This window comes from Aulonocara stuartgranti (genome assembly GCF_965226115.1).
Source record: "Aulonocara stuartgranti genome assembly, chromosome: 12".
NCBI classification, from domain to species: Eukaryota; Metazoa; Chordata; class Actinopteri; order Cichliformes; family Cichlidae; genus Aulonocara; species Aulonocara stuartgranti.
The window spans coordinates 23,358,372-23,376,130 of record NC_138948.1 but is presented as its reverse complement, the minus strand read 5'-3'; the positions used below and the strand labels follow the sequence as shown (position 1 = coordinate 23,376,130).

General features: G+C 43.4%; 2 protein-coding genes across 8 annotated transcripts in view; one reads left to right on the top strand and one right to left on the bottom strand.

The window, feature by feature from the left end:
* The window catches only part of LOC309718592 (multiple C2 and transmembrane domain-containing protein 1-like), a 148,132-nt gene extending 132,106 nt beyond the window's left edge, over positions 1-16,026 (top strand). For all 5 annotated transcript variants that reach the window (XM_082554007.1, XM_082554005.1, XM_082554006.1 and 2 more), the window contains 4 exons: positions 4,670-4,779; positions 5,387-5,496; positions 5,686-5,783; positions 13,295-16,026. In XM_082554007.1, the coding sequence (XP_082410133.1) occupies positions 4,670-4,779; positions 5,387-5,496; positions 5,686-5,783; positions 13,295-13,366 (390 nt within the window). In that variant the 3' untranslated portion in view covers positions 13,367-16,026. The remainder of the gene's footprint in view (positions 1-4,669; positions 4,780-5,386; positions 5,497-5,685; positions 5,784-13,294) is intronic.
* Positions 16,027-16,344: 318 nt separating this feature from the next.
* slf1 (SMC5-SMC6 complex localization factor 1) overlaps positions 16,345-17,759 on the bottom strand; it is a 37,072-nt gene continuing 35,657 nt past the window's right edge. For all 3 annotated transcript variants that reach the window (XM_082554011.1, XM_082554009.1, XM_082554010.1), the window contains exon 18: positions 16,345-17,434. In XM_082554011.1, the coding sequence (XP_082410137.1) occupies positions 16,938-17,434 (497 nt within the window). In that variant the 3' untranslated portion in view covers positions 16,345-16,937. The remainder of the gene's footprint in view (positions 17,435-17,759) is intronic.

The following is a 17,759-nucleotide window of genomic DNA, read 5'->3' as shown; positions in this document are numbered from 1 at the left end:
GTCCTGTTGTCATTTCCTAACAGAAAAGAGATGGTATTCTAGGCCACTGGGTCCTTTTTTTTCTTCTTTTTTTATTCCCCAGGGGGCCTTTCTTAACTCCCAATTGGTAAAATCTGTGACTCATCTTGTCCCCAGTGGAGTTGGTATTACTTGGAATAGACCTCGGTAACACAATAGCTTTAGAGCAGCTGAACTATTTAAATGGCCAACATAAGAAAAATGGGTTCCATGCTTCATTTGATATTTTTATTACTCTTAAAATGCTAATGAACACATGAAAATGGGAAAAATAAACCACAAAAAATGCTTAGCTCACAAACAGATTTAATCTTAAAAACTAGAAACAAGGGGAAGGTGTTGATTAACAGAAATTCAGCAGTGAAAATTGGAGTTTTTATTTATATAAAATACAATTTTGGAAGCTTTTCTTTTCTATGTTCTCTATGTTTTCCTGCTTTTTCATTTTCAGGTAAGCTGTCTCTATAGTGCTCTGTTTCGACTTGTGGTTCATGTACAGTGCTCGACACATCGCCACTAGAGAGAACAGTATGCCATGGGTGAATGCAAATGAACCAATAAAGGCCTGCTCTCCTTCCAGTGACATGCACTTTCATCAATCATTTTCTTTATTTCCACTAATTAAAAAGAAAATGCACGCCCAAATAACATCTTTATCAACACAAAATCATTGTTTTCTTTTTTGTTCAGTAGCGACACACCTAATTTAAATATACAGTAGATGCTAATCATATGCACTATTTATTATCGTGTCATTGCTAGTTCTTTCGCAGGCTTTGGAAATTGAATTCGTGTCACCCTCTAGCATTCCTCAAGTTGTTCAACTTTTCAGTGGGGTTTTTTTTGTTGTTTTTTTTTTCCTGGGGTGGAAATGGGAAGGATGTCATCTCTCTCTGCAGTTACAAAATCAACAAGAACGCTTTCAGATGCCCTCTGGGAGCCACATATTAGCATCCTGTCACATTTTATATGACATTTCAATTTTTACTGTGCTGCCAGAGTGAGAGGGGCAAAAAAAAGGAAAAACAAAGAAAAACAGGTGCAATTTTAGCACAGCGGCAATGAGCTGCAGCCGCTTGTGGTTCAGACTCATTTTGCAGTTTGATGGGATATATGCCGCTACATTATAACGGTTAGGTTTATCATTTTTATGGCGTAAATCAGCAGGGAGAACAGTGTGATCAGAGGTTAAAATAGTCTCCAATGGCTCTCTCTTTTCCACCAAGTAGATATAGGACAGATATTTGAGTCCAACCTAATAGGCGAAGTCCTCAGTGACCTCTCTCTTGTTTAGCTCTAGGCCTTGGGTCAGTGAAGAACAAACTGTCTTTGTAAAGTTTACAACTGCTCACTTTGCACTTTTGCATATAGATGTACTTTGGTGTGATGGTGGTGTCTTTCTGAGAGAGAAATGGAACAGTCGAGTGCGCCCGGGCTTTGTGCATCTTCCCTTTGTTAAATATTTAAGTTAGTTTTCAAGGAGTTTACCACATTTGTTTACCACAATTTACCAGCAAGTGCAATGTGGTTAGCCTGACTTGGCTGTTTCTTTGACTGTGTGTGTGTGTGAGAGTGTCCCTGGGCTCTCTCTGGTATCACTGAGGGGTTATTTTTCCTTAACACATATAAACAACTCGCATCACTTTTAACGAGCCTTTATTGCTGTTCGGCTGCTGGGCAATAAAGGCTGAGATTTCATACCGCACTTCACACATCCAAACAATGATGCAAACCTTGGACATAGGGATGCATTTATTTTCTTTAAATGGCATCCATGCCATTAAAACATGCAACTCTCACCCAACAAAGGACACTAACTCACTAAATATTTCAGTATATATATGACAGTTAATTGATGTCAAGTAATTCCTTCTGCACAAGGAAGCATCTCATTCACCAACTGTCTTTATGGAGCTTCTAATGCACAGTAGTAGAATATTCTGCTGACTTTTCTGTCTGTCTGTCTGTCTGTCTATCGATTGTGTATAGATGAAGCTGGAGTGTTTAAAACTAATGATGCTAAACACATTAGGCAAGTTCATGATGTTGCCTGGCTGATTCAAGCCAAGCGGCATCATCCATCACGACCGGGTTGCTGTAGGTGTTGGGATTTGTAGCATGCTTTGAGCATTAAAATGGCTTGCATCTGTGGCCAAGCTAAATCAGAGAGAGGCCTAGCCAGAGTCGATTTTACTAGCCTTGCCTTCACTTCTCCAAACAAACCCACTTAGTCTCCCTGACAGAAACAGGAAGACACAGATGGAAATACAGGTCCTAAGACTCCTGTAAAGCACTCGCTCCTCCTGAGTGAGACAAGAAGCTGGGCAAGAGTGGAAAAACCATGTTCTAATTACTTACCACATGTGAGCTAATTGAAACACACGGTTCTTGCAAACTACATGTGCTCAAAGCATGAAAAACAAGTCTTTTATTTAAAAAACTTGTAATGGATCTGCTCTTGAGAAGCGCAGATTTTATTTTGATATGAGTACTTTCTCTATTAGTCATGACACTGTAGTGCGAACATGCTCAGTAGAAAAAGAAACTGCCTTTTGAAATCAAGGACCCCTATCATCTAATCTCTGTTGGGATATTGTTTGTAGAGTCACGCAGCAAGACCAGGTGTGCAGATCAACCTTATCTAATAGCTGTAGGGTGTGTGTGTTTGTGTGCATATTAGGTTCCATTATAAGAACAGGTTGCCTGACTCCATATGTGCGCAGTGTGCAGGGAAGCTGGGAAAACAAGGTTCTCCGTGGCCCTCGGTGTTATTGCTACCTCCCACCTCCCCAAGCCGTGTTTGAAGACAGGAAATAGGAGTCAGACCGCAGTCCGAAGGGCATGTGGCAATGGTTTATACTCAAATGACCTCTGACTTATCCTCTCCACCCCCGCCCGGTCTCTCACACCACTCCTGTGGCCCTCAAACACTCTCCCCTGAGCCCAGGACCGAAAATAAAACGTCCTGACCCGGCCCAGCCTGGCTCGGCTCGGCCTCACCAAGCCCAGCACAATAGACCCTGCGTTCTGAGATTTGTTTGACTCAGCAATGAAAAACAGATGGACTTTGAGGAAAGGCCTTAGAAGAGGAGGACAGCGGGAGGAGGAAAGAAAGGGAGTCTTGTAAAATATTTGCGAAGAAAAATAACCCAGAGACGCTGTCTAATTATATCTATTTGTCTTGTGTGGTTTTGCTGGGGAGGCCATGTGGTCTCCCTGACTGCTCCATGGTTCATTTTTCACATTATCTGATCCTGGACGGAGAGCAAAAAGACGAGGGTGGGTTTGGGGGGCAGTTTGGGTCTCAGTGGGAGGGTTGTGGTGAGGTGGCTGGCCTCAAGATGGAAATGTGGTAAAGGCCTTTGAGGTCCTGAAGGTTTCAGGTCTTTGACTGCTTCACTGTCTTCTTTGGCGATGGTAGTTATAATTACTTAGAGCTTTACTTCTCTAATCTAGCAACGTCCATCAATCTTCATCAGTAACATAGTCTTTCCTACACACAGAGAGAAATACTAGGCATGTGTGGTTATATCATCATCTTTTGGTTTTGGGGAAACTTTTCTTGATTAAGATTTGAGGGGTTTTTTTTGTTTTACTGTGTAAAATATTTACTTTCTTCAGCTTATTCCATTCAAACCATTTCTTATCTCACTGTTTTTGGCATCTGTAATTTATTTTCTTCTATTACAGGTGTTTACACCATTGATGTGGTAGAGAACTTCCACATGATCATCCTGTAATTACAGCCTTCTCCTCCTTCACCAATTTGTTTAAAAATCACCTCCTCCTGCCACATTATGAACAGGTCACCCACGATAGTGCACATAATACTCGTATGACTTTCTCCTGGATAGTTCTTTTCTACCCTTTTGTCTTCCGAGCATGTCCACCATTCACATATTGCAACAACCAGTCTGCGTGTCGATGTCCTCACTCAGCCAATGGCGTTTAATTGCTCTCTGTCACCTCATTCTGTCCAGATCCGTCGTGCCCCTGCCTGTCAGTCAGCAGCTCGTTGACTGTTGCATGACTTTTTAAATTCTTCACTTTGTTTCGGTAAGAAGGGCAGGGGTTGTCGGCTTCAGATTGCCTGCCTATTTTGTGACTCCCCCTGACCCCTCCCACTCTGAAGTCTTGGTGGTGAGTGACAGTGTTAATAAGGATGATAATGATGTCACGGCTGGTGACATCATCACACTGTGCCAGCCAGGAGGACAAAAGAGAGCTCTGCCTGGTCTTCCAAGCTGTGTTGGCAGCAGCAGCAGAGAGAGAGAGCGAGCCCAAAGATTGATCTATCCATTCGGCTTTCAGTTTAATTCTGCTTCTCTCTCTGCCTATTCACATATTCAAATTTTGCCTGTGTGAGGATTCGTAAGGAGGAAAACATTTTGATTTGTTCTGCCAACTTTATATCTCTATTACTGCCTGGAATGAAAGCACTCTGTCACTTTATGCAGGATATCTGGTGATTTGGCTCCCCACTCCAAATCTTTGACGCTATTTAAAATGTATTGTTTTCACAAAGACGCCTGTGCCCAGCCTCTCTCTTCTCTCTCTCCTCCTGTCTCTTCTCTGTTTCCCTCCACGTCTTCCTCCCTCATCCTCTCTTTCTCTCTGTCTCTCGCCTACATCTCTATCTGTCCTCTTGCAGGACTCAGAAAGAAAGGGCTTCATGAACAAGCTTTATGCCATTCAGGACGTGTGCATCAGTGTGCAGAATGCGCTAGATGAAGTGGCCTCCTATGGCGAGAGGATAAAGAAGTGAGTCGTAAGCCTGCTCCTCGGCACCCGGCCCGCTCTGCTCTGCTCCGCACGTCCCTGTGTTGTTGTTTTGGTTGTGTTTTCTTTTTTTTCTGCCACTCTGGCCGGTTCCCTTTGCCAGCATAACTGAGTATAACTTAGTGCCGCTCTCAAGAATTAATGCCAGTGTGACACCCAACCCTGGGGAACAAATAGAAAGACTGCTTGTCTTTATGTCCACCATATCTTACTTGACCTTGCATTACCTTTTGTCATGCAGATATTAGATTAAATACACTGCATGCACTTACACAAAAGCATTTATTTATTCATTTTTTACATCCCTGTATGTACTGACAGCCTTTTTTTTTAACATACGGTTCATACGCAGAAAGTTTTGTTTCATTAAAAGTTATAGTTGAAGATACAAGTAAAAGAACTGTTTCTAAAAAAGTGCTTTTCTACATCTAAGTGCATTCACACTAATGAATTCAAAAAGGTGTAAAAATTTCTCCCTGCAACCTGTTAAACTTTGCTGACTCATTCCTACATTATTTCTCAGCATGTTTTTATTATATCTGGAGTAAGCATTGCTGCTTATATTACTCTCCATCTCCTCTCTTTGCAGCACATTTAACTGGACTGTGCCTTTCTTAAGTTGGTTAGCTATCGTGGCTCTCGGAGTGGCCACCATCATCCTCTATTTCATCCCTCTCCGATATATTTTGCTGGCCTGGGGTGAGCTAATGTTGTATTTTTTATTACATCATATAGTATATAAGAACATTCAGATACTCTAGCTAAATAAATCTGTGTGCCATGATATTTTTTGTGTGAGCACACAGAGACAGTACAACAAATATAAAGATGTCTCTGTCTTTCCTTCTTTCAATTCTTACCCGTCTGCCCCCACTTTTCTCTCTGCAGGAGTGAATAAATTTACAAAGAAGCTACGAGATCCCTACACCATTGATAACAACGAGCTGCTAGACTTTCTGTCCAGAGTGCCCTCAGATGTACAAGTGGTGGGTGAAATTTTATATGTTTCATTTTTTATATCTTTTTTGAGATGACTATCATCATCTGTCAGTTCCGGGCTTGGACAAGGGCTAGGGCTTCTTTTATTATCTCCTCTGTCTCCTCTGTTTTCTTTCCCCCTCTTCCTCGCGATCTCTGACTCCTCACTGTTGTGCTTTCATGTAGGCTGAACTGACTATTCATTGTTTTAGCCATACAGACATCTAATCTAATTGTTTCAAAGCTGTTTCTGTGTTTTCCTATTAAAAGCTTCCAAGTCTAATTCAATTTCCACATACATGGCTGGAGCTGTGTAGTAAGATAACAAGGTTAAGTGAGTTTAGTGGCCAGCATATAACTAGGTTGATTGACTCCATACACGTACACTCACACACAATTACAGTTAGATGCTGTCTCACAGCTTTGCTAGTAATTGAAACAGAGTGTAAACCAAGACTTAACCAGCCCCATGCGGTTTTGCTTCTACATTAACCGTGAGATCAGATTAACTTTGTGGCTGATGACTACAGATGCTTTCTCAGGTAAAATATAGGTGTGTGTGCGTGTGTGTGTGTGTCTATGCTAACAGTAACATGCTGTGCTGCCCAGGACCTAGTGCAGTTTAAACTGCAATTAAGCGGCAGCTTGTGAAAGTTGTTGTGTTATCCAGCACCAATGGTTTCCATTGTGGCTGTTAGGCCCCGCTGAGCTGAGTTCAGTACGCACACACAAACGCACACAGATGGAGGCTGAGACTGAACGACCTGGGGCCTCTGATATGACCAATTCCCTGCCATATCATTGCTGACACACTTCCTCTTTGATCGCTTGTTGCCCGCAACTTCTTTCATCTTTACGGGGTCATAATCCTTGCTCCCCTACGCACCCCTGCCAGCCCCCTGTACCCCACTCCCCCTCTCTGCCCCCGTGCAGTTTTACAGTTTTGTAGTTTACAGGGGCCTGCTGCAGCAGCAGGCACAGGGCAAGTAGCCATCGAGTTAAATGAGCCCAAGCTGTCCCCTCTGGTGAAGTGCAGCCACCTTACACACCTGGAGCCTGGAGGAGTTGAAGGGTGAAGGGGCCCTTGCCTGGCAGGTATGAGGCCTTTACAAGGCCCCTAATGAGGGCCTGCTGGCTAGGGAAAGAGGGGGTAGACACAGTGCTCTGGTCTGGTGCCCATGCTGCTGGAGTTGTGCCTACTGTATAAGTAATACTGTAAGTGCTACTGTAATGGTTATTGCTGCAGCTGTTGGAATGGTAATTGTTGCCAGGTTTCACTGAGAGTTTGGAGGCGCTGAGAGCAACGAGGGTGAATGAAGGGGTGAGAAGGGTAAAATTAGAGAAAAGATGAAGGCAAAAATAGAAAAGCATGAGGGGCGATGAGGGCAGAAAGCAAGAGTAAAACTTTGTTTTACGTGCCCGTTAAGCCAGTGCCAATGTTTATTTCTGCAAATAGGAACAGGTCAGTGAAATTCAGCTAGTCAAACCCGTGATGGTCACGGAAAAATTAGTTTTCTGAGAAGGCACCCTGCTCTGCGGTCATTGGCTAAAAACAGACCGGAACGTTCTGCTCTGCAGTGCGTCCGGTCGCTGCCTCCGGTGGTGGGTTCACCTCATTGCCTGCCCCCGTCTCGCTGGGTCAAAGACGTCTGTGGGGATTGAGCCCTTGAGGCTTTCAAATGATGCACAGAGGTGCTGGGGTCTAAATGGAGTGTCCCCTCACGGGCACGTGTCTATGGCACCCAGTAGTACTGGTGCAGGGGCCCACTATGCTTGACATCCTGGATGACTAATGAATACTATTTCTGGGCCTCAGTGTGACCTCACACACATATATAATCACACACACACACACACACTCTCACACACAGTTTTCCCAGCCGTTGTGCATGTTAGGTGGGTTGGGGTATTTCAGTGTACTGTTCCGCATCATTTGAAGGTGCTTCAGTGCCAGAACTGATGAGGTTCTAATGACTTTCTATACAAAGGGCAGCCACACTGGTCCACAGTTCATACACTGCATATACTGAGGCTATACAATAGAGCAAGGCAGAAGCTGTGGGACATAGCCTTAGTCTTCCCTAATTTTTAATTTTTCTTTATATTGTGCGTAGCACGGAAATGACTTTGCAGTAACATTTGTTTGTCAGCATTCGTACAGTGAATGGAAGGCACTTTACCAAAGGAAGCCTCTCAAAATACTGATACTAGGCCCCTAACAGCTTTGCCAGACACCCTGTAAAAGCTAAATCACCAGCGGAGCCTGGGAGCTGCAGTTTCTTTTTACCACTTCAACAGTTTACTTAAATCATTATCTCTCTCTGTGAGCACCCATGTTAAAGGCTGGCATGATGTTTAGCACACGTGTGTTTAAAGGAGCAACCGTCTCTCTTTGGATTACAGTTTCTTGTGTCTGGTTTGGATCTTTCGCTGGTGATAACGGATGATACCGGGGAATCCTTCATACCCTCTTAAACGAGGCCATGCTCAGGACCTTAATAGCGCCAAGTATTCCCTACCTGGTGTTTGGGAGGTGTCAGCGCACTAGTATGTTTTACGACACCATTAGCCATGCGAGCCAGGGAGTGCGTAAATGGGGGGCAAGGCAATTAGCATGCCAAGTGGCCCTTTATGATCGGTGTAAAGGAGCTGGATCAAATCCCCAATACAAAAATAAGCATGAATTCCAATTTAGCGGCTAATGAACAGCGGGCAGTCGGGTTAATATTTTTAGACAACATTTATGTTGGGGATGAAACCTCATCGGACGTGCAGGGGACAAAGGCAGGATAGTTAAAGGCTGAAACGGTGCCAAATGCCATCACTCACATCTACTAGAGGTCTCTCTCTCCTTCGCTGTGCCCTTCCCACTTTTGCAAGAGGTTTAAACATTTCATTGCAAGAGGGCAATTAGTCACTATTCAGTCTGTGTCTTGTCACAACAGCTAACAGGCAAAAGTTTTCCTTACTTTTTTTCCCCTCACTTACTGATTTACGTCACCTTGGAATGCCTTTTCTCCAACACAACAATAGACACGATTGCTGAATCTTCCAATCTGCAGATGTCTGAACTGTACACAGCAGTGCTTCCCTGGAAACATTTAATAACCCTTATGCTCGTTTAGGTGTCGCACGAGATGAAACCCGGCGAGTTTCGTGCTTTGCGCGAAAAAGGACTGAAAGGGAGAATGACATAGTGTCGTTAAAATATAGCTCGCTCAGGTTTTTTTGAATCAATTTATTTACTCGCCTATTTGCGTTTTTTCCCTCCCCACCTTTTTTTTGTTTTTTTTTGCTCACTATCAGCCACCTTGGTTTCGCCTTGTCTGTCTGCCCACACTGGCAACATCAAAACACTGTCAAAGGTTCAGTGTGAAAGGGGGTGAGAGAACATGAGAGGCAGTGAGGGAAGAGCAGGTCCTGGGATGCTTTGTGGGTAACACGGTTAAACGAAGCACTATGCATGGTACACGCTCCCCTTCAGCGGAGCACACTTCAAAGCCTGTTTTGCACTTGTACTGTCAACATTTGGGAAAGGAGAGGAGCGAGGGTGGAGCAGCCTTTGAGCAGTGCTGGGTCTTTACCCGCCGCTTCTCTTGTCGATGTTCCCTTTAAGTTCCCCGCTCGTGTACCAAATTGCTTGTGTGCTTGCTGCATTACCTCACTTTTTACTTTCCCCCCAATTTTGGTTCATTTTATTTTACTAACGTCCCACTTTCTCCTCGCCTCCTCTGCGTTTTCTTTTTCTTCTTCCTTTTTGTTTTTTGTTTTTTTGTTGTTTTTTTTACTTTAACTAGCTCTTGCCTCCACTGGTTTTGGCGCCTGTGTGGGTGCTTTTGCGTGTGTGCTATTAGGTGAGGTGAGTGGGGAGCCAAGGGTGTAACATCAGGCGGGCCTGTCACCTGCGAGCTGGAATTGAACCTGTGATGCATGAGCCCCCATTTCTCCCGGCTGGCAGCTCTTCACAGTGAAAACTCTTGTTTTGATTGAAATGTTGTTGTTGGCACTATTTCTTTTTGTTGATCCCCTTCGCAACTCTTCATGAGAAACAAAACCTTACTTTCTACTGACAACCAAACTTTTCTTTGTTTGCATTCACTCACAAACAGGAATTGTTTGGACAGGAATGTCAACGCACGGAATTAAATTGCCGTGTATCTTCTTTGCTCCTGTAGGCGTTTGGCCATTCAGTGATCACGCACAATACCTGTCCTACTTTTTGGATTCATACTGACTTGTTTAAAACTAACAGCGAAAGATGCGAATGAGCTACATATGGAGAAACACTTTATTAAAGTTGGATCTTTTTAATTTGCTTTTAGTTATTTGATGATGAGTACAATAGATGTCCGCGCTGACGTGCTGTTATTCCTTTGCTCACGAGTGAATTCAATCATTCAGCAATTCACCCACTTGTTCTTCTACAGACGCACCACTGTCATTGATTGCAGTCAATGTGGGCACTCAGCCAGCACTGTCATGGTCCCCTAACAGAACTACCACTGCATAAACACACATACACACACACACACACACACAGACACACAGACACACACAGGGCCATACAAACCATCTCTGTCCCCTGGGTTTTTGTTCTGTTGTCTGCTTTAGTTGGCATGGCTATAAAAGGATCCCCACCCACATATCTGTCATCACCCGAGCATCCACAGATATCCCTCTGTCTCACTGTCTCACCCAGTCTCTTCTTTCCTCTCATTGTTTTCTCTCCTTCTCCCTTTGTTGATTTGTTCCTTTTTTGTTGTCTATTTCTGTCCCTTCTTTATCTTGCTCCTCATCATTCTCCTTTCCTCTACCTGGATTGCCTTTCGGCGTGCAGTCTTACTTCTTTCCTGACTGTGTCCAACAAACAGACTGTATTTGTACAGCTGTATGTTACCTTGTATAAATACAAGTATGTTGTTAGCTTGCCTTGTGGACAGTGTGGAGTATCCAGATCGGAATCAGAGCAGTCTGGCTGCTTAGTGAGGCGTAGAGAGCAACACATGCTGGCCTATCCACTCTGTAAGCACCTTAACGGGACATTGGTGACCAGCACTGTGAGACAGAGGAAGCAAAATAACCCACAGTAGATGTGTGTGTGTGTGTGTGTGTGTTTGTTTGTTTGTTTTTTTATATGATTTGATAATGTTAAAAAAAGTGCCTAGGTTTTCTTTATGTGGGCATCTGTGCATTCTTTGTCTTTGCTGGTGTTCATTTGTATATGAGTGTCTGCATTTTGAAGCACATACACACATGTGGACATGTGTTTGGGCTTTGCAGGCACAGGACTGGAAGACTTCATTGAAGCGACAGTGGGAACCAGTAAAAGATGGATGATAAAGGCTTGTTCCCAGTCGGTGCTGAAAGATGCTGCTGTTCCTGTCCACAGTAGACAGAACTACCATGAGACAGAACAGAGAAACCATATTGATGTCGGTTTGTTGTCTTCCTGGAGAATCAGAGAGAGTGTCAGTCAGTCAGCCAGGCAGAGTAGCCTATAGTACATCAACTTAGGAGGGAATCCTCAGACGATTCTGGCTCTTTGGTGCAGTCACTGTTAAGTCTATTTTTTTTTTCTATTAGTATTCCGATTCAGTGGCTAGTGCTTGTCGCTTCCTTGAGTTTGTCTAGACTAGCAACTGCATTTGTGCGCGCATGCACGGATGTGCACATTTGAAAGCGAGTGTGACAGCCTCTGTTTGTTGATACTCAGCCACTGTGATGCCGTTTGCATCTGACTGTCCATCACTTCCACGTAAGAGCAGTTTCTAGGATCGGCTCACCATCTTTGGAAAGGATTCTGTCAAGAGTGAATCAATTCTTGTTGCTGAGACATACTGTGACACTCCCTGAGTGATGACGCTAAGCATCTTATGAAGTGATGAAGTGAGGCAATACGCAACTAAAATGTCTGTTTAAAGTGGTTTAGCGATGCAGTGCAGATACAAAAATAATGTCCTGGTCATTTATAGGATTAAGGAGTAGTTTAACATTTTAGAAAAGCTTTGTTTTTCCCTTTCTTGCTGTGAAAAAAAGTGACGAGACTGATACCATTCTCATATGTGTCCATTAACTGGCACGGACATATGATTTGCACAGCTCAGTTTGGTATAAAACAATAGGAACAGCTTAGAGCTTGCCAAAGGTAACAAAATGTGCCTGCCAGCACCTCCAAAGCACACAATGAAGACATTATATCTCGTTGACTTCATTTGTGCAAAAAAACAAATTTTAAAACGGTGACAACAAGACTCCAGGAGGTCGCTGCTCCTGATCAAGAAATGATCCACAGCAAAACCAGCTGTAAAATCTCATCTGTTCACTACGTGGATTTTATTAGCTTTGGGCAGAACCGGACTAGCTGTTTCTCTCTTTCTCTCAGCTGAGCTAACCAGATGCTGGCTACAGCTCCTTATTTAGCTGACATATGTGACAGCCGTATCGCTCTTCTCGTGTAACTCTCAGCAAGAAAGCAAATAAATTTATATCCCAAAATATAAAACAGCTTCTTCCAGCTGTGGCCTAATAGGGTCATGATGTATACAGATGTGCAACAGATTGGGGCTTTACTTAAAGTAAAATCGTCCTTTTGCCTTCTTAGTCATGTTATTAGACGATGTCGCTGTTCTGCACTTAACAGCTGACGTGGGATAAGCGTAGGAAAGCCCATCCAGAAGCAGGAGCCTCATCAGGTAGATGTCATCCATACTGTCCACTCATTCCTGAGAAGGAGGAAAGCTCTCCATGTCAGATGTCTGGCTGTGACTGATACAGCTTTGATTATAGAGTGAAACATGGAGAAGAGATTGTATTTTGTCCCACGAAAATCTCCAGTGTGCTCATTTATCTCTCAGCCAAGAAAAGGATACAGCAAAGAGTCAAAATTTGGTCAGAGAATTTAGTTTGCTGATATTTTTAATTGGCTCCTTTTGATCAAAATGTAACTTTATCCCTAAATTAGTAGCAGGTCATATAATCCTTCTGATATAAAAGCAGTATGTATCAAGCTACATAGGATGAGGAGTGTATTAATATTGCTAACAGTTATTCAAACCTTGGTTCTGAACGTGTTATGGTGCATTTTTTCCTTCATTCTGTCTCGTTCCCATCTTCCTGCCCTTTCACTCCTCGCCATCTTGCTATACCAAAATGACTCTGTTGTCTCTCCAAGCTTTCCCATGAGCCCTTGCCCTGTTCTTTGTTTGTTTGTGTGATCCCTTCCCCTAGGCCACTGTAGCACATCTGTGAAAGTACGTGTGTATTTGTGTGCATCTGCGAGCGAGCACGCAGTCAGAGCTTTGAACAGCGCACACGTATCGTGTCAGTGTGTGCGCGCGTGTGAGCGTCCGCATCTGTGTGTGCGCGCGCTGTAATCAGTGTGTAATCTCTTCCCTGAGGCCACTGTTCCACACAGCTGGACTAGAGCCTCTGGAGGGTTTCTGTGCTATTCAAGCATCCTTTGCTCTTTCCACCTGACCGGGTGGTGTGTGTGCGTGCGTGTTTCTATGTGTTTTAACAGGTGCAGTACCGAGAGCTGAAATTGGATCCCAATCCCAGTCCAAATAAAAGGAAGAAAAACAACCCCGGGTAGATGACTGCGTCCGCCCACCAACTCCTCTCTTCTCCACTTTTCCTCACTCGGTCTATTACTGGACACCGAGGAACAAGAGGACGACTCCTCTGGAGCAGCTCGGCTCAGCTATCCTTTAACATTTTTGTTTTTATTTCCTGTTTAATTCTCTTCAACTCGTTTTTCCTATTTAATTACTCATGGTGTACAGTTGTTTCCCAAAATGTCCTTTTTTGTATGAAACAAAATGAGTGCGAGAAACCTCTTAAATTATTACCGTAACCATAATGCTTTAGATTTTTTTTTAAAGGCAAGTGGAAAGGATGGATGAAATGACCTTTACATCAGCCGTGTGAGCCACTCTCCTTGCTGCTTCTCTCCATCACTCTGACAGCTTCCCACAAGTGTCACACAATAAGTAAAATTAGTTTAACATTTATTCTCGCTGTTCCAAAAAAAGAAAATGACACTTGGTGTGTTTATCAAGGGAGAAGCCTTATACCGCATTCAATTTTCTTTCTTTCTTTCTTTAAGCTCCCGTTTAAGTTATTGAATGATTTTGTTAATATGTTTATATTTTGTAATTGTTTTTCTACTGAAGTGTGTTTTGTTTTCTCTCCTTTCCCTCTTGGATGTGGCAGTGTTACTTTCACTGGCAGTAATTTGGACTGTCTCCACTTATCTCAGCCAGCCAAGTTGATTAGCAATAGCCTCCTCTCTCTGTCAGGCGGCACGGCAGACTGGGCCCGCCGTCGTGGTGTTAATATAGATGTCACCCAGTTTATGCAGAGTGTCGTCAGGCAGCCGGGCCTTGAGGCAGCCGCAGCTCTAATCTTGTTTGAAAGGCTGGTCTCCTTCCCTCTCATCTCCCCCATGTGTTTTCCTCGGTGGCCACACGCGAGCGCGTTCACGGCCACACGCACACATGCTTCTGCGCTTAAGCATCTTGTGTTTCGGAGGCACAAACATCCTCCTCTCGCGCAGTTCCTCTCAGAGATCTCGAACACGCACGCCTTACTGTACCTACACGCTGACAGATGAAAAACATTGTATTGGAACAGGAACATTCTCCCCGCTCTCAGGCACACGCGCACCAACAACTGACACACAAACGCAAACATGCTTTCTGTGATGCTGTGCCCCAGGCTGGCCGCCCTCTCCATCTGCCCCACCTCCTGTGCCCAAAGCTCAACTTTGATCAGTCTTTCCAGAGACAGAGGCTTGTATATGTGAACTGTGTATGTAAGAGTGTTTGCGTATACGCATTTATGCAATCAAAGACGAGTTGCTTTTCTTAGTGTCGGTGTGCGTTACAGTTGTATCTCCCCTCCAGCTGTAGACTGATGCCTAGATCCAGTCGCTGTGTGTGTGTGTATGTGTGCGTTGCAGCAGAAGTGCCAGCTGTTACTTGGTGTAGAGTTTGCTTAGATGCTAGATGAGCAGCAAGTCATTGTGTGACAAGGCTCCAAGGGGACTTAGGCCTGAGATGTCAGGGAAGGAGGAGTGTATGTGTGTATGTGTGTGTTTTATGCTATTTCAGATCCTTCTTCCCGTCATGCTTCCCTCCATTTGCTCTCTCTGCGGTTCCCTCATTCGTCAGTGAGCGGGGTTGCGACCCTGTCTTAAGGGATGGTCTCCTGGGCTTCTCGCTGAGCATCTCTTGAAAGATCACAGCACAGGCTACATTTGAGGAGGTCTGCTCTCATCCTATTGATCCCTGCCTCCATCTCTCAGCCTCTACTTCTTTAGCTTTGCTTGCCCCCCCACCCCCTGTGTCTGTCTGTGTCTCTGCCTTTATACTCTAAACTCTCTTCCCACCGCAACTAGCTCTCTTCTGCCATTTTGTCACCCTCTCACTTCGTCTGTCTACTCTCTCCGCTCCCTCCTTCCTTGCCCATCCATCTCCATGCTTAAATATCAACAGGCTCAGATCTGTCACTCCAAAGGACCACTGCTTTTCTTTTTCTTTTTTTTTTGTTAAGGGAATCCACTTGAAAGACAATAACAGACTATCCCCTAAGAGCGATGTCGCTAACTGATTACAGCCTCCTCAGCAAACCCACTCTGTGACTCGTGAGGGATGGCTTTGTATAATGCCTAAAGGGATTGTTAGAATACCTGATGTGTATGCGTCTACTACTATATGTAGTCATTTTCCAGCAAATTGTGGTGACTATTGTGCGGCATTGCATCCAAAAACTGTCTCTCACTCCTTTTCTCGTCATTATATTTCATTTGGGCTCTGTTTTAAAGCAAACCAAAGTGTTTTTATTTTGTATGATGTCAAGAAGATGAGTTCTAGAAAAGGAATGTATCAGACTGACAGTTTTAAAGAGAAAAAAAAAGCACTTTTATTTGCACCAAGTTGAAATGAGACTATTTATTTTTTAAACCGTACTGTACATAGCTAATTACTTGTTAATTTATGGTTGTATTTTATACAGTATGCCTGTCAATGATCTGGTGATGATGCTGTAAAGTAGGTGTGTGCCTGCCTCATTTTCTAAGGTCTGTCTTTTTCCGCCTGCTGTTGCCTGCCTGTGACATCATCTTTATGTGCCCAGTTCTGACCAATAAGAGTTTCAGACAGCAACGCTGTAGAAGCCAAGACAGGGTTGGGTCAAATGAAAATGTGGTATATATTTCTGATATGAGTAATGGAATGCATTTTACTCATTTAAAAAAACTAATGAAATTAAAATATTTTTTATCATCTTGTTTTTCCTGATTTATTGCAACCCCTTTTTCTGTACTGACGAGCTTTGTTTCGAAGGTGCTTGTAGAAAGAAATGAATGAAATGTGGACTGTTGCTCTCAGTTTTAGCTTGAAGTCGCCTCCTTTGCACCGCTCACTCACCAACACATGGGCCCCTCTGCTCGGTTCAGCTTTGCGAAGCTCCTCATTCTTCACTGGTGCCTGCATGGCTGAAACCCAGAGCGTACATCACTGAGACCATTTGAGAGCACAACTGCTGGATAACTGTTTTTTGTGTAGCCAACATATAAACACCTCCATCTCCAGAGCACCTTTCAGCTGACTTGCTCTTTACAAAGAAAAAAAACACATATCTATATATTGTTAAGACATCTGATATATTGCTGCCAGAATTGTTATATGAAGTAATGAAATAATCAAAGAATATATTTTACTTTTATTTATAAACATGCAAAAAAAAAAGAAAAAAAGAAAACATGAGGTAGCAACACTCGACACTGAAATAAAACATTAGTGGTGTCATACAAAAACATCTTGAAATATTAAAAATAAATAACATTTAAATTCAAGAAATATTTGCAAAACACAGAACTTGTAAAACTCCAGAAAATATACAATATAAACAGACCAAGCCAATGAACATTAGGTATTAGTAGGTATAAAATTGTAGCACTTAAGAAATGAACAGCTTTGAACTTGCATGCTTGCTTTAGAGGCAGATATCCACAGGAAGACTTATTTTTTGCCCTGTGGACCTATTTTAAGGCCCTGGCAAATTTTAGGACCATGTAATAAAAAGTTACCTTTTTGTTCACTTTCACTCACAGGTTATGCATTTAAGTCAGCTTCAGTGAGGTGTAAAGTGATCCTTTAACCTTACAGATCACCTACTAGTGCTTCTCCTCGCGACCTAAGATCCTCTAATACCCTCATCAGGAACTGTGTGTTCTCTCCTTTGCACTCTATTACACCCTGAGACACCTGTCCCTGGTACTTCCCTTGGCTGAGCTCCCACAATGTCTCTACATCTTCTACCAGCCTCACTGCCCGCTTGTCTGCCCAGCCCTGAGTCACTTTTTGGAAGGAGTGCCTCTCCAGTGCCCTGACCAGCCGGTAGCCCAGGCTGTGGTGCTTGTCGCTGGTTGGTGTGTGGTGAGGAATGCCCGTTTCCCTGAGGTAGGAGAAAATGAGTAGGGACAGCAGAGATGATCCAGCCTCCAAGAGGGGAAGGTTAACTTCAGTTGCTTTATTTCTCAAAAACTTTGTGTCTCCAAGCTGTGCACTATGGAGGAGCTCTTCCCTCTGACTTGGCTCAGAGACTAGATCCAGTGGGACCCGACCGTGGCCATTCGTCTGGCGTAGAAGGACAGATCCTAAGATGGGACAGAGATGTACAGGATCAGATCACACAAACTTTTTTATTTTTAAAACACAAATTAAAACTATTTGTTCTGATACGACAAAACATTACTCCATAGTCTTCAAAGCAACAATGACAACAGTTAGGGAGGCACTACTGTCATAAGTCTCCATATGTGAAAGTGCTTTTGTAAAAATTAAGGCAGAACATTAGAAACACAGGTTAACATGTACTTGAAGCAGTAGAAAAAAAATCCGATTTTAAATATTTTTAAGTGGCAGTTTGGTCTGAGACTTTGGTGTTAATGAGTGTAATGTAAACAGAAGCATCAGTGACAA